This window comes from Gopherus evgoodei, chromosome 3, assembly GCF_007399415.2.
Source record: "Gopherus evgoodei ecotype Sinaloan lineage chromosome 3, rGopEvg1_v1.p, whole genome shotgun sequence".
Lineage (NCBI taxonomy): Eukaryota > Metazoa > Chordata > Testudines > Testudinidae > Gopherus > Gopherus evgoodei.
In genome coordinates, this window is record NC_044324.1 from 3,713,808 (window position 1) to 3,738,887 (window position 25,080).

At 43.8% G+C, this 25,080-nt stretch overlaps 1 protein-coding gene across 2 annotated transcripts in view; it reads right to left on the minus strand.

The window, feature by feature from the left end:
- Window positions 1-1,111: 1,111 nt before the first annotated feature.
- The window catches only part of SLC4A8 (solute carrier family 4 member 8), a 68,131-nt gene continuing 44,162 nt past the window's right edge, over window positions 1,112-25,080 (minus strand). For both annotated transcript variants that reach the window (XM_030554545.1, XM_030554546.1), the window contains exons 11-25: window positions 24,849-24,940; window positions 24,270-24,444; window positions 22,567-22,700; window positions 21,360-21,605; window positions 18,391-18,496; window positions 14,511-14,672; window positions 12,688-12,801; window positions 11,721-11,882; window positions 10,280-10,531; window positions 8,378-8,446; window positions 7,721-7,894; window positions 6,765-6,902; window positions 4,712-4,812; window positions 2,572-2,674; window positions 1,112-2,036 (exon numbers count right to left, since the gene is read on the minus strand). In XM_030554545.1, the coding sequence (XP_030410405.1) occupies window positions 2,587-2,674; window positions 4,712-4,812; window positions 6,765-6,902; window positions 7,721-7,894; window positions 8,378-8,446; window positions 10,280-10,531; window positions 11,721-11,882; window positions 12,688-12,801; window positions 14,511-14,672; window positions 18,391-18,496; window positions 21,360-21,605; window positions 22,567-22,700; window positions 24,270-24,444; window positions 24,849-24,940 (2,013 nt within the window). In that variant the 3' untranslated portion in view covers window positions 1,112-2,036; window positions 2,572-2,586. The remainder of the gene's footprint in view (window positions 2,037-2,571; window positions 2,675-4,711; window positions 4,813-6,764; window positions 6,903-7,720; window positions 7,895-8,377; window positions 8,447-10,279; window positions 10,532-11,720; window positions 11,883-12,687; window positions 12,802-14,510; window positions 14,673-18,390; window positions 18,497-21,359; window positions 21,606-22,566; window positions 22,701-24,269; window positions 24,445-24,848; window positions 24,941-25,080) is intronic.

Here is a 25,080-nt window from a genome sequence, read left to right on the forward strand (position 1 = left end):
AGAAGCGAGCGCCACGAGATTGCAGTTTTCTCCAACTCGTGCATGGTTGGAAGCTATTCGCTGAAGAGCTGGTGTGAATAAATCTTGGTCTGACGTTTGCACGGGAGTGCATCATTGCAGCATCTAAGCTATTCTGGTTGGTCTCTGAGATCGCAACTAATGTTTCTGTCCCATTATGGGAGGAGGGTGACTCTTTGGAGCAGGCTTATGCCGTGAATACTCACCATTATGAATCATCTGCAGTATTCCCTATTCCCACGCACAGCATGAGTTAACATAGGCACCGATTCAGCAAAGGGCTCAGGCACATGCTCAGGCAAAGCAGGTGAACAAGCAAGAAAGAAGCATTGTCTAATGGACAGAACATAGGACTGGGCCATAGGTGCATCCAAACCTTCCAATGGGGGGGAAAGAAAAGTACGGGGGGGGGGGAAGGAGACACCGAAAGCCCCTGACATGGAGCAGGAAGAATGGGAGACCCTGGCATAGGGGGAGGGCAAAAGGGGGTACACAGAGCCCCAGGCATAGGGGAAAGGAGGAAATGGGGGTACACAGAGACCCAGACATAGGGGAGAGGAGGAAATGGGGGTACACAGAGACCCAGGCATGTGGGTTGAACGGGGGTCTCGTATGAGGGGTCGGGGGAGGGAGTACACAAAGCCCCTGGCACAGGGGGTTTAATGGAGGATCCTGGTCTGGAGGGGAAAGGGGGTATGTGGGTACACAAAACTCCTAGCATGAGGGAGGTGGGGGTTGCAGGGACTTCCTAAAAGACAGAGGGCTTGGGGGGGGGTACTCAGGGAGCTTGTGGGGGAGGAATGGAGAGATGCAAGAAGCCCAGGTGTGCGCACAGATATCAGCTGACAGAAGCAGCAATGCCTGCATGACCCTTCTATCCAGACAGTCTGCAAGCTCTTTAAGGCAGGGACAGTCTTTCAGCACAATGGAGCCCCGATCTTAGTCAGCGCCACTTATGGGCCACCATAACACACAGGACTCATTTACATAATCAGCAGAGCTTTTAATTTTAAGCAAGTTCCATTAACTTCAGCGGGACTTAGCATCATAGAATATCAGGGTTGGAAGGGACCTCAGGAGGTCATCAAGTCCAGCCCCCTGCTCAAAGCAGGACCAACACCAACTCAATCAAGAATGTGCTTATAGCCCAGATTTTTAAAGGTATTTGGAGGCGTCACTGTGCTCAGCTGTGCAATGCCAAACTGATTTAGGAGCTTAAGTATCATTGCCAAACGGGATTTAGGCACTTAGAAACCTCAATCCCGCCGACCATCCACCCTAAATTAGGCATTGCACGTCTGAGCACAGACGGCACGCTTTGCTGAGTCCAGGCCTTAGGCGCTAGAACGTGTGCAAAATAGCAAAAACTAGAATGAGCGTGCACTGAAAAACCAGTTTGCAGCTTTGGTCCAGGTCTGCTGAAGATATTCCCATTACACTGGCCTGCCGTGGACTGTCCCAAGATGGACCTGTGACAACTATTAACATACACGCAAAATCACTGCAGAAACTTAACTGAGAACCCAACCAACCCAACAGCCAGTTAGGGAAGAACAGTAAATGGACAGTGGCCCAGAAAGATCAGAAAAGTGAATTTTGTACATTCAGAGTTTATATTTTTAAAGGAAAATCAGATGGAAAATCTATACCACTCAATGGCTGTGTGGTAGCAATCTCTCTACCATGAAGAGAACAGAACGCACGCACGCACGCACAGAGAGAGAGGCTTAACAGCATTGAACTGTCATCGATTGCAATGGCCACCTCAGCTTGCTGGTCTGAAGAGAATAAATGCCCACCGAAGCACACCAAAGATCACTGAAAATGTCTGAATGGCTTTAATGTGAATCCAGTTACTTGAATGAAAAAAGTACCAAAGGAGAGCGGTGGGTTTTTTTCCCCCCTTTCTCCATTTTTAAGAGTATTTTCTCCCCGTGTCTGTACATCTTGGCTCATCCCTGAGTCATCTTCACATTCTCCTCCCCCGCCGCCAAAGTCAAGGTCCCTAAATGGAAAAACTAAGCATAGAGAGAGAGCCTCATTGGCAAGAGAAGGTAACATCTGCCGTCAGATGCTGAATCATTCCTGCCCATAGGAAAACCACAGGGGCTGGGGGCGGGGGATTTCTGCCAGGGGCGACTTGTGGGAGGCGCATAAAAGGTCAAGTGACCCTCGCCAGGGTGAAGTGCCCCCAGCAGCCAGCCTGAGCGGGGAGGGGAAGTAGGGGCTGAGATGGAAGGGAAGGGGTGGAGCCAGAACCTCTCCTGGGACACTGCCCGGTGCACTGAAGCAGCTGCCTGGGATAGCACCTGGCTGCAGCTGCAGCAGGCTGCCCCCAGGTCGAGCAAGCCGGACACACACACACACCCCGTAGGATCAGAATTGGCTCCTGTCCCCAGAAGCTGAGCCTGGGCAGATCAGGTCTCAAAGAGAACCCCCAAGCTAGCTCTGTGTCTGACACACACACGCTCACACCCATCCAGCTGGCACACACACAAACACGTGCAGAGGAGGACCCTGGCTCAGTTAACTCAGATCATGCCATCCGTTTACCTCTTCTCCTGGGATTTAGAGATTTTCTGTATTCATGCTGAGAGCTTTCCATACGGTTGTCTTAGACATTTCATCTGAGATGTTTATCTCTGAAGGATCATCCCTGCAACAAATATTATAGGTGTTGATCGCCGTGATCGCTATCGGTTCCGGTCCAGCAAAGCACTTAAGCACGTGCTTATCTTTAAGCAGGTGAAGAGTCTGAAGTCAACAAGACTGTCCATGTGGTTAAAGTGAAGTCTGGGCTTAATGCCCTGCTGGATCATTGACCTTAGGAACCAACTCACACAAGCGCTGAGCATCTACTGGGTGCACTGACAGTTGTGGGCTCCTAAGTCATGCATGGTGATAAAAACACTTCTGCACATCATTCTAAATGGCTGGCGTCAATATGCCAGAATTGCAGCCAGCTGTTTGTTGAGAAAGCTCCTGTGCAAAATGTGCGGTCGAGAAAGCTTCTGTGCAAAAATGTGCAGTTTCACACACTGTTTGCTCACAGTTTCATTACTAACTTGGAGTCCTCAACTTGGGAGTCCTCAACACAAAGGACAAATGGATTGTTTCTTCGGACTGCGTTTGTCTGATAGTCCCAGTCTGGGAGGACCAGAAAGAGGGCAGGTCTTGACACTATTTCAAACAGTCTCTTAAAACTAGCACAAAGGAATGTCGGTTATGCTCGGAAGAAGCCAAGTCTGGACCTTTTAATCTCATATGAGTTTCCAGTAAGATTAAAAGAACAGATCAGCATCCAAGTGGTGAAGTAACGGCAACATCCTTTAAAGCAGAGGACAAGGGTGCAAGATGCACGTCTTGGCTGCTGATGCTGCTAGCGCTGTTCATAACACCTGGGCTGACGGAGCCCAGGGGAGTAGCAGGTAGGATCCACAATAACATTACCTAGCTCACTCATCATGCTTTCCCTCTGCAGATCTCACAGCACTTGACAAAAGGAGATAATCACCATTACCCCATTTCCCAGATGGGGAACGGAATCAGTTCACCCAAGGTCAACCAGCAGGCCAATGGCAGAGTCAGGCATAGAATTCAGGGGTCCTGCATCCCAAGTTCAGTGCCCTAACCACGAGCACCACTTCCTCACAAAATGTAAAGGTATCTTAGTTTTCACATCCACCACCAGGTCTTGGCTTCAATAGGTTTTCCCATGAGGAAGGAGTGAGAAACCTCACGTCACTTTCATTTCAGGACATGTCAGCCACTTGATTCTGCCTAATGGGGGTTGCCAACAAGGATCAGTGGGAAGTCTGGCTATTAAGACTCATGAAAATCCCCTTTCACATCCTTTTTATTCTCCTTATGAATAGAGCCGATCAGAAAATAGTCAGCAACACATTTTTCTGTCAGAAAATGCCATTCTGGCGAAACTGAACTTTTCCACAAAATAGCATCGATTTTTAGGGGGAAAAAAGGAGGTCGGAAATGTTGAGCGTTCCCATTTTGACATTTTCAGAACACAAAGTTGCCATTTTCATTTCAAAATTACTTTTTGTTTTGAAATTGACTTTATTTTAAAAACATTTTTAAAAATAAAAAATTGTTTCAAAATTGAAACAAAACATTTTGAATGTTCCAACCCTATTATTTTTAAAATTTCATTTCACAGGTTGGGCATTTCGTCCCAATGAGGGCTGGAAAAAAATGTGAAATCTTGAAATTTTTCACAGGATGAAAAATCTGTTTTCCAACCAACTCTATTTTATTAACACATCTGCACTCAGAAGTGGTTATGAGGGAGGGGAGTGGAATCAGTTCACGTTAGGAACACCACCACAGATGTCTGGAGATTTCTCTCTACAGATCTGCCTGGGGAGCGCAAAGCTGTGTAACAGCCTCTATATTTATTGGAATATGAAGGACATTTAAATATGTGGCACTAGAAGAAAGTCAACCTGGTTTGTTTTTTTTAGTGTTCAGATTACAATAACTAAGGCTTGGATGTTCAAAGTGCCCAAATCTCATTGAAATTCAACTCCCTTAGCCAGCTGTGAAAATGCCAGCCTAGGTCACTAATGCTGAGAAAAGCCGGGACTGCTGGAAATACATCACATCCATGACGATACTAGTGGAGCAAAGAACGTGACAACTAAATATTCATGCTGGGTTTTTCCTTAGTGAATTGTACCTGAAATTGTTATTTCGTCCTGGAACAGTCAAATATTTCGTGTTCCCCAATGGTAACTGCATGACATTTGCTTCAGCAGCTTCGATCATTTTCTGAGATTCCTGTTTTTAAAAAAAACAAAACAAGTTCTCTCTGTCGAGGAAGAAATTAAGGGCAGTCTCACCTGGTTAATTCTGCTGGCCAGGGTACAGATGAAGTAGAACCGTGAGAGCAAAAGCTATTGGATCTTCCGCTCCAAATGCAAGTGGATTTTTTTTGACCTTGCCTTCTCTGACATAAATAAATAGCAACATGTGTATTTAAAAAAAAGAACCCTACCCAAACAAAACACTCCACGGAACACACAGGATGAGAGACTGAACCACACATTGTTATGTAAAGCCTCCGCTCAATCCAGTAGAAGGCTATTGTAAGATTTGTAACTTTTCAGTCATTGCTAATATGATCATTAATTCTGCAACCTTCTGCAAACTTTGTAACACTAGTTATTGTTAGTATAGCCTGTTAAGTTTTGTAACTTTTGCAAGTTTTGTAACCTTTTCAGTTACCACTTGTATAAACCTCCAAGCTTTGCAATATTCCATCACTGCAATCAGAGAGAGTGTGAACAAGGGAGTGTGTGTGGGAGATAAGGGAGTGTGAACAAAGGAGTGTATGTGGGACTGGGCAGAGAGGAACTGCAAGGAGAATAGCGCCTAGAGACAGGAGTCAGCTCTGTCCGATGTAATCTGCCCTGAGAAGGCAATCATGGGGTGCTGTAAAGAGAAGAAGAACTTGATATGCCTGAAAGGAACGAGGGCTAGAAATGCCTCGGTGATGGACACAGAAGGGAAACTCAGTGTATGTGACAGGAGCTGCCCAGTTCCATAAAAGGAAGAAGGCATGCACACAAGCCAGCTGCTTCTTGACCTGCTCGCCGGCCCAGATCCGTAACCGCAGGCGGACACACCAGATCTATTACGCTTCAGCTTCTCGGCTTCCTCTGCTGTCTCTGGTAACTCTCTGCCTGTGTGAGTGTGTGGGTGAAGAGGGTATGAATGTGATGAATGTGTGTGTGCATGAATTAGCCCCATCCCTTTTCTGTTTGATCCAACAGCGGCATTTCATAAAAATATACGTGTAACCCTGGGCTGGTTTCTAGGGAAACTGAGGTAACACACATGACCAGATGTTAGCCACATTGCTTAATGCACGACTGGAAGGAACTGAGCTACGACAGTGATGTGTGTGGTACGAGAATCTGTACAGTTTAGTACAGTAATACTCAGGAGCCATAAGTTACTCTTCAATGTGTGTCCTGCGGTTCTTTGCAGCACATGATATTAAAACACTGCACAATTTAACTATTATCCAATCTAAGCAGCAAAGAGGCCTGTGGCACCTTATAGACTAACAGACGTATTGGAGCATGAGCTTTCGTGGGTGAATACCCACTTCGTTGGATGCATGTGTCTGTACTTGTGCAAGTTTCGTCATGAGATTGACGGCATGCATCCGATGAAGTGGGTATTCACCCACGAAAGCTCATGCTCCAATATGTCTGTTAGTCTATAAGGTGTCACAGGATTCTTTGCTGCTTTTACAGATCCAGACTAACACGGCGACCCCTCTGATACTATCCAATCTAAGTTATTCATGAATCAGGATCCTTTTGCTAGGTTATTAACCAATTGTACTTGGTCAATCATTTTGCTAATATATATGAATTCATACTACTGTGGCTCCTCTGGGTAATGTTGATCATTAATTTAGTTCCTGAACCAGTGAGGTCTGGATATAACTGGTATAGTATATAATATAGCATAGTTCTGGCCCACCTAGTATGTTGTATATCCTGCAAAACATTTCAATTTCAATGCAACTGCATTTTCCAAAGGAAAAAACTGTTTCTTTGAAAATTACCAGCCCTGACCCTCCTGCTTCCAGATACATTACACTGCTCTTTATGGTCCTCCAGCCAGATTTCAGTCTATAAACAAAGGGTTATACTGGCCAGTGGAAGTGTTATGAGTTCACAGGCGCTGTCTAGCCCAGGACACTCAATGGATATTACCTCTTCTTCCTTGGCTTTATTTTTGGCATCATCCAGTTTTTTCTTCTTGCTTTCTGGCATGAGGTCATCGAGCCAGCTGAGCTCCCGCTTCGAGAAACAGAAATCCATGACTTGCCGGACAAAGACCAGAGCCAAGACCTACGTGGATACAAATGAACAGCTAATCAGTTCAAAGATGGCTCCGAGCCAATTTTCATATTAGAGTTCACCAGTGAAGTCAATTTGGGTATAAATGGGTGAAATGGACCAAGGTGATTATGGTTTCACTCAATTTTCAGATTCGGAACATCTTTTGTTTTCGGGTATGCGTTAATCAACATTCTGCACACACACTGGGCCCGATCCTCATGTACAGTGAGGCCCTTAACAATGCTCAGGCGATGCACAGGGGCCTTGTCTTCATTAGGGAAAGGTGTGTTTTTAAAATGTGGTAAAATCCTAGTGTAGACAAGGCAAACTATCATTTTAGCAGGCGTTAGCTGGTTGAGTTCAACCCTGGACTCCTGTTCTGGGTTGTCCTCAATCAGCTAACCACAACTGCCTCATTGACATGGGGATTTTGACATGGTTAGTTCACACATGTTAAAAATGCATCTTTTTTCCCAGTTTGGACATGGACGCAGCAGCAGGCCCAATACCTGTCCAGTTAATCTAGCAAGCGTAACAAAAATGCTGCCCCAACTCATTCCTAATGGCAGACTTCAATGAGACCGCTCACGTGAGTAAGGGATATAGACGAGGCCTTTAGGGATCTCTTCTCGTTTGCACTGCACAAAAGAGCCTGAATAGGGAGTTATATTGACACTCATTTTACTTTAGCATTGGAGGCCGTAGGGGAAATGAGATTAAGACTGACCCTTACTCACTCTTGAACAAAACCATCAATCACACCCTAAAGCAGATGACTGGTGTCTATTGATACAAACCATCCAGCTAGAAAAGAACAAGGGCTTTACCATCATGGGAAAGACGATGGCAGCAGGAGAAACTTTGATGGCCCAGAGTGAAACGAGGCACATCAGCTGGATCACGGTGAAGAGATGTACTTTTCGCAAGGGGACGTGCCGTAAGTAGATAAAGTCGGGCTGGTGTTTTGCTGGCATTCCAAACAGCTTCAGGCGATCAAAGAACTGAAAAGACCATGTACAGAAGAGATTCTGATTACGCAGGATTTCAAATGCTGGCCGAGATTTGCATTCAGTAGTTTAAGTTATTAACAGGAAGAGAAATGAGAGAGTCTCCTTTAAAATAACAGGCTAGTAGGCTGTTGAAAATTACCATATGCAAACTAGCATGAGTCTTTTTCCCCCCACCGCAGTGGCTAGATCACGTGTAGAGGTTTGTAATTCTACTACTGCCTGTAAGCTAATGGACCAGGTCCTTTAGTTCAAGGAGTAATAACACCACCACACACTTATACACCACTTTCCATCAGCAGATCCCAGACCACTTTACATATGGGGAAACTGAGGCATAGGGTGGGCAATACCTTGCCTCACATCATCCAGAAGGCCAGCACCAGAAATAGAACCTAGGTGTTAGGAGTCCTAATTCAATGCGCCATGCATTGCCACACTATCTAGCACACAGCCTTGCGTTACAAAATCACATACCTGAATTCCTCTAAGTGAAGAAACACCCATGTAAAGGAACACCCCATAAAGCACCGGCATCGGGATAAACTGCAAAGAGAACATAAGTATTAAAGATAAACCCATATACTGTAAATAAGAGCCATTTATATAAGGCTTGCCCATCATTAAGGCTGACATTTTCCATGCTTCAGCTCTATTTCGGAATGACATTTGGGGGAAAGTTACATCAAAAACAGTTCGATCGTTTCCGAGAACGAGGTTAGAGGAAAGTAGGTTCTTTCGCCAATGTTCAAAAGTACTTACCTCAATGCTGCTGTACTCCGTGACATTGAAGAAAAGCCATCCCCATAGTTCACTGTGACTACATATAAGGCTAGCATGCTTCATCTTAGCCTACAGGTGACGTTTTGGGGTGAAAACTTGTAAGAAAGTCTGTGCAGCCACTATGGAACGGTTAGCCTTTACGAAAGCAGTGCATGCTGGGAATCACAGTCAATTGTAACTGGAAGACCAGCAACTGGATGTAGTACTGGTCTGAATACTCTTGATTTCATCTAGTTTTAAAAACTCAAAAATGGATGAGCCTGGCTCTGGCTGGAAGAAAAAAGGAGTTTGTGGCACATGCTCATGTGCTCCAGGATGATGGCTTAGACATGACCCGAGTCCAGACTCTGCCTCCATGTCTTCATTCAGTTTTAAATCAGTTCCATAGAGGGGAATCCACCCAGGCAGGCTTTCCCCTCCTCAGCACTCTGGGTCTTACGGCTTGCACACACAGCCCCGTCATCGACACATGCAAATTGGAAGGCTCCTGTGAGCAAAACCCACAGCCAGGCACATGAATCATAGAATATCAGGGCTGCAAGGGACCTCAGGTGGTCATCTAGTCCAACCTCCTGCTCAAAGTAGGACCAATCCCCAGACAATTAAATTCACATGCACATGTGGCATGAGATGAAAAACACACGCGTAGAAATATACACGCACAAACAGAGGGCCCATTTGGACAACCCAGCTATATGGGTCTGCAACTTTGTCCATTAACCCTCTTTAAGGGCATGTCTTCACTGTACAAAGTGATGTGTTCTTAATTTGGGGTAGCTCACTCAGGTTAAAACAGCAGCAAAGACACAGCAATTTGGCTTTTCACTCAGGTTAGTAGCTCAAGATAAAGTCTATGGGAAGACTGAGGTTGAATGCAAGCTACTAACGTGAATTAACAGCTGAACAGACATGACTTCACTGCTGTTTTAACCAGGGATAGCTAACCTGAATTAAGAACATAGTTTTTTTTTTCTTCAGTGAAGACATATTCTAAGATGAAAGCCAGTTTTGAGGAAGTGAGCCGGGTGAGCTGCCACCTCTTACGGTAATAGGCTGACCAGATAGCAAGTGTGAAAAATCGGGACAGGGAGTGGGGGGGGGGTAATAGGAGTCTATACAAGAAAAAGCCCCATATATCGGGACTGTCCCTATCAAATCGGGACCCTATATGGTAATGCTCCTTGTAATATTTCTTATCATATTATCCCTGGAAATAGGAACCTGGGAGTGGCCAGACTGGATCAGACCCGAGGTCCACCTAATCGGTACCAGATGCACCAGAGAAAGTGCAAGAACCCAGCAATAGGCAAATGTGGGATAATCTGCCCTTCCCTGAAGTCTCACCTTGATAATTAATAGTTAGAGATTGGCTTAAACCCTGCAGCACAAGAATCTCTCTCTTTTTTCCCCTTGAATTATCTGTTATAACTATAGATATTATTGTTATCCATATAAATGTCCAATCCCTCTTTGAATCTTAAGTTCTTGGCCTCAGCAACATCATGTGGCAGTGAGTTCCACAGTCCAATCACAAACACAATATCTGTCCATATATTTATTGTCTCAATGAACTTTGGGTACTTTGTGTCCTGTTACCTTTAACACAGCAGTCATGAAGACGGAACAGCCCATAAGCACAAAGATCATGAGGCCAGTGACTCTTTGCTCTCGTATCCCGAGAAATTTCGGTTGTTCTCCAGGAGCTGAGCAGCCAGACTCTAGTTTAAGGCTGTTCACGTGGGTGATGGATAGAACAGTCGCAGCGACAAACCAGGGCAGCCCCATCACGGAGCAAACACCAAGCATTATTGCTACCATCAGAAGGTCCAGGTGGTAGCCACATCCTTTCTGCAAGAAAACAGAATCCAGTGAGACATGATACAAGCTTCACCCAAAGGGATGATCTTTGAAAACAGATTCATGGGTTGAAATCCTGGTTCACGTTAATGGCAGTTTTGCCACTGACTTCAATAGACTCAGGATTTCACCCATAAATTTTAAGGCCAAAAGTGACTGTTATGATTAGCTAGTCTAATCTCCTTCATAACATAGGCCATTCGCAGAATTTCACTCAGTTATTCCATATCTTGCAGTTGAGCTGGAGCACAGATTTCAGAAACACAGACTAAACCTTGATGTACAATGCACAAGTTATGTTTTTTAATTAAATGCCATGTAACGATCTGAAAAACACAAATATTAATACAAGAAATAAAGAAACTGAGTTATTTGTGCTCATAAGAATTCTTTCAAAAACAGAGAATTCCTAATTTTTATCCAGAAAAGTTCCAGCAGGAAGATTTTATGCTTTAATAAAGCGCGTTGGAAAACTAACATCCTTCAAGTCTATAATTGTCCAGTCATGTATAAATTAACTTTTAAGCAGAGTTTGGTGGGAAAACATTTTAATTCTTGTTCTTGCAAAAAAACTGATAAAAATGAAAACCACTCAAGTCTGTTGACATTTTTCTTGAAGAACTGTCAAAAAAATCCCTTAAAAACCAATTTAAAAATTAAGCTTTTTTAATATGAAAACCTGGAATTTATCAGCAAAACCAGATTTTTTGGTAGAAATTTCCATTTAATCAGAAATCTATTTTTCCATCAGAAAAATTTAAACTGTTTTTATTTTTAAGCAACTAAGATGAAGCTATACTATGAGTTGCTTTGTGGTGTGTCAAACTAATTAATTCCCCTGTCACCGATCGTAATACAAACCTCTCCTTGATATTTTGGTTTTAGGCTCATTTATTTGTTAGGAAGATTATTGACCGAATTCTCTGTTGCTCTGCCCCATGTGTAGTCATTTAGGGCCTAATTCAGGAAAGCATCTTTATTTAGGACGGCAATTAAGCGATTGCTTAAAGTTAAGCATGTGCTTAAGTCAGGGCCTTGCAAAGTGAGCACAAAGCTGATATAAACTGCTACCATTCCCATGTGGAAGCGTGTCACGCTCACTTGCCATGGGGGGTAAATGACACAAGGTTCAGAGTAATGGAGAATCAGGTCTCTTCATCCACTCCTAAAACACTGTTACCTTGAGTTTATGCTCTTTTCTGTTTATGATAACTGCAGTGATTTGCTGGTCCATGAATATCAAGATGGTGCAGAGGAGAGCTGGGATGAGAGCCGCTAACACCGTCCACCAGGGATTGGGTCCTATCGGGCTAATAATCCACCCACGGTCATCTCTTGTCGGCTACGGCAAAATACACACACACAGAGCATAATAAAAGCCATTTATTGAAGCAATTGTGCCATCCATTCTCAGTCATTTTTCTATCTATGTACTTATCCAGCTCCCATCTCCACAATACCCGAGGGCCTCACAGTCTTGAATGTACTTATCCTCACAACACCCTTGCAAGTTAGGGTTATTGGCCTCATTTTACAGATGAGGAACATGCTACTAAAGAGAATATTTTCTAAAGCTTTCAAAGGATTTAGGAGCCTATGTCCCATTTTTTTCAAAGTCATTTATGCAAAGTAATTTATCCCGTTGATTTTAGGCTCCTAAGGCCAGATCCTCGAAGGTATGCCTTACTCTCATTGATTTCAATGGGAATTAAATGCCTAAATATCTTTAAGGATCTAGGCCTAAGCGCCTAAATCACTTCTAAAAACAGAACAATCCCCAAGCCACTTGGGTGCTTTTGAAAATTCCACCCTGAGAGCTGAAGAGGCTTTCCAAGGTCACCCAGGGATTCTGCGACAAAATCAGGACAGAGCTCCCAGCGCCTGAGTCTCACTCCTTCCTACCAACCACTAGATCTCACAGCTAGGAATTGTATCCAGGAGTCCGGTCTCTTAGTTGCCCTTGCTTTAATCACTCATTCATAGACCCCATCAAGAAATGGGAACGGAACCCAGGAGTCCTGACTTCTAGTCTGCCATCCTCCATCCACTAAACCATACTGCCTTTCACAACATACAGCTCATTTTAAAATGTCATTACAAATGTGGATTGTTCCGTGAACCCAGATCTGTTACACCCACTTGATTACCTTGAAGACACTGGGAACTTGTAGCTTTGGTGATGGGACTCCAATTAAGAAATCAAAAGTCACCATAGTGACGATAGTTAAGAAAACAGCAAAGTCACTTATCGTGGCTCGTACCTGGTATGAAAAATTAAAGAAGCATTTTGCATTAGTAAGGCTGCAAGTTTGGCACGGAGGTCACGTGACTTTCTGGGACCTCCGTGACTTCTGCTGCAGCCAGTTCAACTGGCTGCTGCTGGGGTAGTCTCGGACCACACGCCCCCCAGCAGCAGCAGGAGTTTGGGTGCATGTGGGAGCAGGCTAAGGGTTGGGGTGCGGGAGGGGGTGAGGGCTCTGTGCGGCACTTACCTTGGGGGGCTCCCCAGAAGCGGTGACATGTCCCTCCCTCAGCTCCTACCTCCACATGCAGCCTCTGTCCACAGGCACCGCTGCGGAGCCGGCGCTAGGGGCAATGTGCAGAGGCAATGTGCAGAGCTAGGAAGGACATGTTACCACGTCTGGGGAGCCGCGAGGAGCAGGGTGGGAAGCCTGCCAGCCCTGCCTCCCCTCCACCCAGCTCCAACAGGGGTTCCGGGGCACACACTGTCGCCCACCCCCTCAGCACCAGGCTGCTATCCCCTGAGCACCTGTGGGGCCCCCCAGACCACCCCCCTAAGCACCCGCAGTGTCCCCTGGCCACCCTCTCAAGCGCCCACGGCACCCCCGGGCTGCCCCTCCATAAGCACCCACAGCACCCCTGGGCCTCCCCCCCCACTAAGATTTAGTCAGGGATATACAGTACAAGTCATGGACAGGTCATGGGCTGTGAATTTTCATTTACTGTCCGTGACCCATTCATGACTTTTACTTAAAATACTCGTGACTAAAACGATGCATTAGGCATTAGTAAACTGTCAAAACAAAGTAACAGGCAGTACAGTCAAAGGCAAATGATCTTCCAGTTAAAATTCTTTCCCTTTTTATTGTTAAACATAATGTTAATTTTTAGCAAACAGTCAGATTCAAACATACTTTTTAATAAAAGATTCTACCATTCAGAGTTGTTTTTAAATCCCTGGATTCTTCCCTTTAGGAACATATCAATACCCACAGTCAGTTCCAATAGTTCTGTTACTTTATCCATATTACTGAATTCTCAATTTAGCAATATTGGTTTCAGTCCAAATTGTTCAGGTGCCATGGAGTGCATGCAATGGGGTTTGTGGGCACTGGATAGATTTCACTGGACAAGGATCATTCTAAATATATCACATATATACCCTGATGTGCCGCAATCACGCCACGACATCTGCTTCAATACATGGAGAATTTGGTAAGATTTCCAATACAGTTGTTTGAAAAATGTTTTGGGGTTTTGTTTTGTTTTTTGCCCTCAGGGAAAATGTTGGTTGTCAGACAAAATATTTCAGGCAAAACCCAAAATATTTCAATTTGGAAATGCTGCCATGATGCTTCATGGGAGATGTAGTTCAGGTGCCTCAAGCTCTCATTCTCCTCTATAGGCTGGGCTCCCAGCTCAAACTACATCTCCCAAGATGCACTCTGATCTGCCCTCTTCTAAGAGGAGGCAGTGTATTATGGGAGTCCAGGGCCATATTGCATCATGAGTGATGTAGTCTACCTGGGAAACCCAGACCACAGTGGAGGATGGGAACATGAGAGCAATGAACTATAGTTTTCATATGGGACCATGGCAAAATTTATGACCAGTCCTAATGTCCCCTCAGCCTTGGAATTTATAGCAATATACACTAATGAGAGCTACCATGAAATACTGGTGTTTCAGGAAAGAGAGGGTTGCCAGTTAGCCACCATCTTCTACTTACTTTTGTTGGGAAATAGTGGCTGGTTTTAAACATCTTCAGTGCACCGGACATGATGAAGGTGGTGAAGAAAAGAATGCAAGACCAGAAGAGGACATCTGGCGTGTAGGGGCCATGGTGCCCACAGGCGGGTCCAGTAAATTCTCCATGCATTTTTTGACATTCCTGGAGAAACAGGTAATCAAGACACCACCATAAACACACATGATATCCGTGATACACCACAAATGTGATGGTACATCTCAATAAAGTAGCTCTATAAAGATCTTAGTATCTGCATAGTCTGAAAACAGCATTCAGAGCTAAATCCTGCTATTCTTACATAGGCCAAACTCCCACTGACTACAATTCGCCTTTGGCTGACAGCATGTGGCTTTAATATGCATTAGGTAGCAACATGTAGGAATGATCAGAAGGGCTGTAATGATTCATGGATATTAACACCCTCTTGTTACAAGTGTTGGTTGCTAACTTTTTTCATTCATAGATTTGAAGCCCTGAAGGGACAGTTAGATCATCTAGTAAGACCTCTGATCCTCTAACTCTGAACTTGACAGGAGTAAACTATTAGGTACCTAAAGTCTCCATCCCGCAAACACTTAACAGATGAGAGTCATCGCTTGGGGTTATGTTTTCAAAAGTGTTCATCACTCTACAGTTCCTGTCATGACAAGTAGGGCCAGATTTTCAAAACAGCTCAGCACACAATCTGCTGACTAGAACTGGTCAGAAAATCGATTTTCTGTTTTATGAAACATTTTTGAATGTTGAAAAAAAAAATTGTTCCAAATCATGACAAAATGAAATTCTTAACAAAAATTATTTTGTGGGGGTCATTCAAAACGTTCAGTAAATTTGAAATGTTTTGTTTCGATTTTCTCTTTTTTTTTCAAAGTGAAATTTTACTGCAAATATAATTTCACAGAAAATTTAAGTTGCATCAAAGTGGAATTTTCAGATGGAAAACTGTTTGGACAAAATTTTTCGGATCAGCTGTAGGGTTCACCTCTTTTGACAATCTCTTCCTAATCATTGACGTGCTTATACCTTGTCACTTATTAACTTTGGGTAACCAAGAATTCATCTAGCATGACACTTACCTGAATCGTTGCACTAATGACATAATTTGTGCAAACATTGTAAGACGAGCTGTTTACTAATGGAAAAACAGTAATGGAAATGTAATGGAAAAACAGCTGAGACCATTACAGCCCTGCCAAAGTGCACGTGATCTTAACAGAGTGGAAACGACACCGGCTTTATTTAAAAACTACCCCCTAAAAAAATAAAATGCACTAATGCTTTACACATCACAAATGTCTAGCAGAATACGGGCTATGCTGTGGTCGCCTTGTAGGGTGCGCTAGAGTGCTGAAAGGGCAGGGAGTGCTCATGCACGGAGCTGCTGCAATCTGTCACCTAGTGCTTCAAGGATATTGGGAATAGGCAAAAAGAAACAACATTGCTCCAGGTCCCATTGGAAGCTAGCTAGGAATCATCCCCTGCTAGCAGCAGCAGGCTACCAAGCCAACATTAGAGAAAGTGCAGGCTGCATAGCTACAGAACAGGCGTAGTCCTTGCTGCTCCTGGCCATGGGGCAGTGTTGCCAACTCTTATGATTTTATTGCAAGTCTTGTGATTATTTTTGCTCACGGTTTTTAAGCCCAGCTCATGATTTCAGGGGACTGGACTCACGATTGCTCACCATTTGGGGTTGGCTGTACGGTGACTATTCCTCCTGATGCATTATGCCTGCCCAGGGCAGTCATACTTTTCAGATTCGCTTGCTCAGGCAGGGCTTCTCCCGCCTCCTCTCCCAGCTCTGACCTGGCTCACAGAGTCAAATCCTCATAGGCGCGGGCTTAGACATTACCAGTAAAATGCATTTAAACTGGCAGCTACCAATGGCGATGCCAGTTCACTGCACAGTGACCGTCGAACAAGCATGGGGTAAATTAGGGTGCATTAAGGCAGGAACAGGCAGCAGGTTTAAAACAAACAAAAGGAAGTATTACTTTACACAATGCACAGTCAACCTGTGGAACTCGCTGCCAGGGGATGTTGTGAAGGCCAAAAGTGTAACGAGGCTCAAAACAGAATTAGATAAATTCATGAAGGATAGGTCCATCAGCGGCTATTAGCCAAGATGATCAGGATACAATCCCTAGCCTTTGAGTGCCAGAAGCTGGGACGGAACAACAGGGGATGGATCACTTGATGATTCCCTGTTCTGTTCATTTCCTCTGGGGCATCTGGCATTGGCCACTGTCAGAAGCCAGGACACAGGGCTAGAGGGACCACAGGTCTCACCCAGCATGGCCGTTCTTATGAATAGAGAACAAAACCCAACGTTCCACTGAACTGTAAATCAACGGCACATCCTCAGCTTAAACTGCGAGTGCTGCTTTCATCTAGTGAGACCTCACAGAAAAAGGAAGAGTTCAGGGAAGGCAGGAGAGGGATGGAAAGGAAGGTTAAATCAATGATAATGGTGGAAGGAGAAGTAAGTTCTCATGGAAAAACCCACAGGAAGTGATCGAGAGATTTTGGGGAAAGACCTCTTTATGTTCCACACAGGGTCTCTGATTCCATTAAGAGACTTAAGCATACATCTAGCTTTAAGCAGTTTCCCAACTCACATGCTTAAAGTTAGGCACATCCTTAAGCACATTACTGAATCCGAGTTCCAGGCTTGGAGTAATTAGGCCCCAAATCAGGAAAGCACTTGTGCACGTTCTTAACTTTAAGCGTGCGCTTACGTCACGCTGACATCAATCAGACATAAGTGTGGACTTAGAGATGAGCACAGGATTGCTTTCCTGAACAGAGATGCTTTCCTAAACCAGAGGCATAGGCAGGCTGCATTTACTACTTGGGTCTTTGCAGATGATCCCCTCCCCCAGCCAAGAGAATGCTGGTCCCAAGCATTTAAACTAGGGCTGGTCAGGAAATTTCTGACAAAATGTTTTTTCATCAGAAAATGCCAACTCATCAAAACTGTAATTTTTGGTAGGAAGGGGTTAGTTTTGGCAATATTGTCACAGAACCTGGGTGGGATGTCTGAGGGGTTACCCCTAAATAGCCAGTGGCCTGGGGCACTCAGCTGAGTGATAAATAGAGGAAGTATTTGAACCTGTATCTCCCACATGCTAGTGAAGCAGCCTAGCCACCAGGCTGGAGTCAGTCTCCCTCTGCCCCACTATTTTGTGGTGGAATGTTTTATTTATACAAAGTGCAGCTGCCCAACAGAGATTCTCATTATATATTCCAGCTATTATGACGCTCACCTGGAGATCCAGTTTCAAGTCTCTCCTCCATATCAGGTAGAACAAGTCTCCCATAGGCCAGGTGAGTGCTCTAACCACCAAGCTATTCAGGGCAGGCTTTAGCCTCTCTCTCTCTCCTCTTGTATTCACAGGAAATGGTGAAAAGGTTTCCGTTTCATTGCACATCGCAGTGAAAACAAGGGCTGAAACTTTGACATTTTTTGCAAAACAGAATTCCTGTTTCCTGGCCAGCCCTAATCTTAAACTCACAAGAATCTGAACTGCATTATTTCTGTTACAGAAGTTCTACTACAATTTGAGGCCTGGGATAACTTAGGGGCCTTAAGTAACAATTAGAAGCATGAAAAGGCCGCGCTAACATTAGCAGGAGTGTGACATGATGGTTATTTTGACCATGATGCCCTTCTGCTCCATTTTGATCTGTATAAGGAGACCAGACTGCAAGTGTGAAAAATCAGGACAGAGGGTGAGAGGTAACAGGCACCTACAGAAAACAAAGCCCCAAATATCAGGATTGTCCCTATAAAATCTGGACATCTGGTCACCCTAGATCTGTAATATACCACAGATAAGAGCACAGAGGCCCATGCACTTACGCTGACAGTGAGGTTTCCCCACTCAATCGCAGAAGGGACAATCTTCCTGTCACTCCAGAACTGCAGGGTTTGATTGCTGGGATTGTCAGGAGCGGCACACTTACAGCTAAGAGCAAAGAAAACACATTCGGGTTAAAGTATCAGAAGAGGGGAACTCCTCAGCGATAACAGAGGCTCGTTGCGCAAAAATTATACTTAGCTTTTAATTTTGGGGGAGAATATGCTGTATTCTTCAGATTAAGCACAAAACCAAAGAGATTTAAGAGCAAAATTGAGGTCAGCCTCAGTTACAGAGGCACAACCAGCACCTCCAAAGCAAAATATGTACCATTATCCACACTGTGCAGATGGGGAAACTGAGGCAGAAAGCAGTGAAGGGACTTGTTCAAGGGCTCCTGAACGCAGATGTCCTGACTCCCTGCCCAGTGCCCGAACCACTAGATTGGAATGTTCTCGAAGTACATAGCAAAATGCCAGTGATTTCTAGGTGTTGATGGATTCCCTGTTCAAAAGTTCCCACATCTTTGTGGCACATCTCTGTGCTTTACCACTAAACAGTCACAAATTACGTTAGCTGGAGTTCAAGAAGCTTAGTCCCTGCATTAAGATCCGATTCAGCAAAGCACTTCAGCGTGTGCTTAAATTTGACTCCTGACACTTCTATGGCCTTCACCATCATATCTGAGCATCTTACAATCACTGGTAGATTTGATCCTCCCAACTCCCCCGTGAGACAGAAAAGAATTCTTACAGGCACATTAAGTGATTTGCCCAGGGTCACACAGAAAGCCTGATGCAGAGGGCTTGTCGACAGCTATTCCAGAAAAAGGCAGGATGTGTCTTCAAAGCAGAATAGCTATTCCTGAATAACACCATGTGTGGACACTTGTTCTGGAATGTTCTTAATCCACTTCCAAAGTGGATTCTGGAATAAGAATGTCCACACGGGGAGCTATTAAGGAATAGATGGCAACTAAAGTTGGGTCTCAGGAACCCTAGCCCATTGTCCTTTCCACTAGATTCTAGTTTTTATTAAACAGTAATAAGTCACCAGGACCAGATGAGAATCACCAAAGAGTTCTGAAGGAACTCAAATGTGAAATTGCAGAACTACTGTCATTTGTAACCTATCATTTAAATCAGCTTCTGTATCAAATGACTGGAGGATAGCTAATGTGACGCTAATTTTTAAAAAGGGCTCCAGAGGTGATCCTGGCAATTACAGGCCAGTAGGCCTGACTTCAGTACTGGGCAAACTGGTTGAAACTATAGTAAAGAACAAAATTGTCAGACACATAGATGAACATAATTTGTTGGGGAATAGTCAACATGGTTTTTCAAAGGGAAATCATGCCTCGCCAATCTACTAGAATTCTTTGAGGGGGTCAGTAAACATGTGGACAAGGGGTATCCAGTGGATATAGTGCATTTAGATTTTTAGAAAGCCTTTGACAAGTTCCCTAACCAAAGGCTCTGAAGCAAAATAAGCAGTCATGAGATAAGAGGGAAGGTCCTCTCATGCATTGGTAACTGGTTAAAAGATAGGAAACAAAGGGTAGGAATAAATGGTCAGGTTTCAGAATGGAGAGAGGTAAATAGTGGTGTCCCCCAGGGTCTGTACTAGGCCCAGCCCTATTTAACATATTCATAAATGATCTGGAGAAAGGGGTAAAAACAATGAGGTGGCAAAATTTGCAGATGATACAAAAGTACTCAAGACAGTTAAGTCCCAGGCAGACTGCGAAGAGCTACAAAAGGATCTCTCAAAATGGAGTGAACAGGCAACAAAATGGCAGATGAAATTCAATGCTGATAAATGCAAAGTAATGCACATTAATGAAAACATAATCCCAACTATACATACAAAATGATGGGGTCTAAATTAGCTGTTACCACTCAAGAAAGAGCTCTTGGAGTCATTGTGGATAGTTTTCTGAAAACATCCACTCAATGTGCAGTGGCAGTCAAAAAGCAAACAGAATGTTGGGAATCATTAAGAAGGGTAGATGATAAGACAAAAAAAATCATACCGCCTCTAAATAAATCCGTGGTACGCCCACATCTTGAATACTGTATGCAGATGTGGTTGCATCATCTCAAAAAAGATATATTGGAACTGGAAAAGGTTCAGAAAAGGGCAAAAAAAAATGATTGGGGTATGGAATGGCTTCCGTATGAGGAGAGTTTAATAAGACTGGGACTTTTCAGCTCGGAAAAGAGACGACTAAGGGGGGATAAGATAGAGGTCTATAAAATCATGACTGGTGTGAAGAAAGTAAATAAGGAAGTGTTACTTACTTCTTCTCATAACACAAGGACTAGGGGCCACCAAATGAAATTAATAGACAGCAGGTTTAAAACAAACAAAAAGGAAGTATTTTTTCACACAAAGCAGAGTCAACCTGTGGAACTCCTTGCCACTGGATGTTGTGAAGGCCAAGACTATAACAGGGTTCAAAAAAGAACTAGATAAATTCATAGAGGACAGGTCCATCAATGGCTATTAGCCATGATGGGCAGGGTTAGTGTCCCTAGCCTCCGTTTGCCAGAAACTGGGAATGGGCGACAGGGAATGGATCACTTGATGATTACCTGCATTGGCTTCTGATACTGGGCTAGATGGACCTTTGGTCTGACCCAGTATGGCCGTTGTTATGTTCTTAACCATGGACCAATCCAGTCCCCGAGATCTCCCTGACAGAGCTTAGGAAGGCAACAAGCTGGTCCCTGTTATCAAAAAGGGTGAAAACCACTGTGGTAGATCACCTTCCTCTAAGCACGTGTTTAAACCCACTCTTCTTCAGCAAGGTGCTGTAATCCTGCTGACGCCAAAGGGAATTAAACATGTGCTTAAGTGTTTTGCTAAATCGGGATGGTCTTAGGCGCATACTTTGCTGAATCAGCATCTTACTGTCCTGTTTGACAATAGCAGCTTTAGAAAAGGGGGGGGGAAAAAAAGATTAACTCACTAGTAGAAGGTAAGGTGGTCGAGCTGGCTGTGCATGTGGACGGGGTAGGTTGCCCCTAGCTTAATCAGTTTCTCTAGAGCTTCGTAGATGAAAATGATACAGATCAGAGAAGCAAATGCTTCTTCAGTAAAGCGAGTGATGTAGCGTACGAGGGAGCTGGAGTCTGTTGCCACAAGGACGATGCACAGGAAAGCGGTCCACAGTCCAATGCTGGTTCTCAGGGAAAGGTAGGAGAGCGAGTAGTCTCTGCAAGCGCCAAAGGTCAGAATAAGCCAGCAGGTGCACAGTGAATGGCACAGGAAATTGGGAAGGATTTTATTCATTCATTAAGACTCTTATGAGGACCAATTAAATGCAACACTGCTCTTCAGGCGAACTACCATCAATCCAGGGTATAGACCAGGCAGAGAACAGCTCAAATCTATTATTATTATTATCATTATTAATCAGCCTAGCAACGGCCCAATTAAGCCAGGCACGGTACACATCTGTATTAAAATTTCAGTCCTTGCCCTTACAGTCTTCAAACACATACATGCATAACATTAAGAATGTATAATCCTTAAATTCAATGGGACTAGTTACAATGGCTGGTAGGAAATTTTCCATCCAAAAAAAATTTTTTTCATTGATAAAAAAACTGAATTCCCAATGAATTATTTTTTTTGATGAAAGTGTCTCCTTTCTGCAGAAAAACTAAATGCTTGGAAACCAAAATATTTCAGGCAAAAAAATATTTCACTTTTTCGATTTTCAAATTTCGATTTTCAAATTTCTACCCCAAAATCAGGGGGACACTTTTCCATCAGCTCTAATAGTTATGTGCTTAAAGTTAAGCATGTGCATAAGTGTTTCCAGGATCCAGACCTAAAAGACAGGACATAAGAAGTGGAGGAGACAAGCATTTGGGGATGGGGGCTAGGAACTTGAGAATATGCGTAACTTTAAGCATACAAGCAACACATTCATGGCTGATGAAAGTCAGTGTATCGTTCACCGTTCCGGTTTTTATTAAATCTACTCAAACTATTCCAGTCTTACACCATCACTCATGAAAGCAGCAATGTTTTATTTGCAAGGAGGAAATAAAACTGAATCTTACAATTGCTTTTTTTTTTTTAATACATATTTTCCCTGTTGTTCTTTTAATCTGCCACCTGGCCCATATGCATCAATTCTGTACATTCTAAAGCGCACACGGCCTTACTTGCAGAACTTGAATAAAATCTTTTCAAACACCAACACCGGTCCAGTGCTTCCTAGGATAGTGAGGGGTTGTCCAGCGAACAGAGAGTACACAACTCCAGTCATCGAGGCACCAAATAAGGATTCTATTGCACTCTGAAGTTAAAAACAAACAAGCAGGCAACAGATAAATATTCTTCCATCTTTAAGTTTTATACATATTGGGTCTGAATCTCATTTACACTTAATCCACTTTACACTGTTCTGTCAGTGCATAAGGGTGGGCGTAAACAATATTCACACCATTTTAAGCTGAGTGTATGCTGCCAGAGTGCTGTACAGGACCTTAATGGAGAATTCATGTGATTATTTGCAAAAGACACTAACATCTGGCTAGATTCTTAATGTGAATCTGACACCCAAATCCCTTAGTTGGTTTGAAAATCCCAGTTTGCATCTCTTTGCTTGCATTTTATATGACCAAACAGCAATAAGCATATGGGTGTAGTACTAAGGGACTTTAGTCGGTGACCAAGCAGTTCCTTCCCAGTCCTATATTCCTTTGGATGGAACTAAATATGCTGCCTCAGTTTTCCCATCTGTACAATGGAGATAATGATAACGCCCTCTTTTGTAAAGCGCTTTGAGAGCTACTGATGAAAAGTGCCAGATAAGAGCTAGGGATGAGTATTGTTTATGGATTGCAATGCATTGGATTTAGTGAATAAAATCTGCAAATGCCTCTTCCTTCCTTAAGATTTGATGCCATTTTGGGGGTTCTGGACTCCAGACCATGACTGCAAAATGCTGCCATATAAAAGAGCACATGCACAGGGCTGAATGAAAGTGGTGTGGGCTCATGGCACACTCTTGCCAACCTTTACATAAATACACAACCTGCGGGGGTGTGGGGAGATAGTAACACTGGCAAAGACAAGATGAGGAGTTGTGTGACGCAGCACAATGGGAAATCAAATTACTAGACACTTTGGCCTCATGCTCACAGTGGCTAGCCCCTGCTGCCCCTCCTATTTCAACAGCTACACTCGATTTTTAGCACACTAGCCCAAATGGCGCTAGCACGGATATACCACCTCCAGCTAGAATCTACACCTCCAGCTCCAAATAAGTGTAGATGTACCCTGAGACTTTTACACAAACACCCATCACCTTCCATCTATGTCTCCCATCCTACCTACGGCAGGATCTTAATTTTAAAAAGCAATCACTCTGCCAGGTTAGTGTTATTCACCTATCCAAACTGAGAGGGCTGCCCCATGGAATAACAGCTTTGAAAATGTAACATTGAGAGCTACACTTTATTAGCACGCCCGAAGCATATGCAGCACACGCCATGGAATTCCATGGGGCAGAGGCTTTGCGGATGTGAATTAATATAGTTCCATGAAATCAGTCAGTGTTGCCAACTCTCATGAGTTTATCACGAGCCTCGTGACATTTGGTGGGGTTTCTTAAAGCCCCAGCTCCTGGAATCAAGTGATCACACCAGAATCTCAGCTTTCATTTTTTAAAAAATTTAATTCCTAGACTGCTTGGCTGTGGAGAAAACCTGCCCCCTAAAGGCTCAACTAGCAGAAGGCAAGTCAATAGAACTCAAAACATATTAGCAGCAGTGAAATTCAATGCCTATTGCTCTTGGTGTTCTCTGATGTAGCTTGTTCTCCTGGGAATCATACCTTATGAATTAGAAAAAAAAATTCTTACTATTTGTCCATCGGTTGCTTCCCCAAGCAGCCCCCCAAAGGTAATCACGGGGGACATGCAGGCACAGTATAGGAAGAGGAAAGACGCCAAGCATTGCAAGCTCAGAGCGTCCCTGAAGTCACTCCAGAACCAAGGAGCTTTTCGTTTCACATCCATGATCAAACCACCAAAGAGCCTGCAAAAAAAGAAAAGAAAATGATATTTTTCCCCCTATCGGAGCCAACAATGGCAGATTTTCTTTTTTAAACAAGAGACAAGCAATGGTGTCTTGTAAATTCTCTATGTTGCAAGTCACCCTACACCTTGCTCTGACACTATTCATAATGAAATGATGCCTCATTCCAATGCTTTCCATCAGATCTTAAAGTGCTTTACACAGGAGGTAAGTGTAAATAATAAAATTATTATTATTTATTTGTATTATCTTAGCATGTCAGAGCCCCTGTTGCGCAAGGTGCTGTACAAACACAACAAAAAGACAGGTGACAGCCAACCAAAAACAAAAAAATCCATTACTTGCAAAGGTCTAGGGTGAACTTTAAGGAGAGGCAGATGAATGTTAAATCTGGTCCCACTAACCTTCCTGTTCGTTCAAGTTCGGGTCCACTGTGCTGTTCTGGCTCAGTATGGCAAGCAGTGCCATTAGGGACACCTGGCATCTTCCTCTTGTCCTGTTAAAACAGAAACACAAGAGCGAGATCTTCGTGGTGTTCACCTCTAGATCCCAGGTATCTGATTGCAAGACACTCTTCCGTGCTTAGTAGAATTAAACAGCCCCGAACTCCCGCTGCACAGATCAACCCCTACCTGC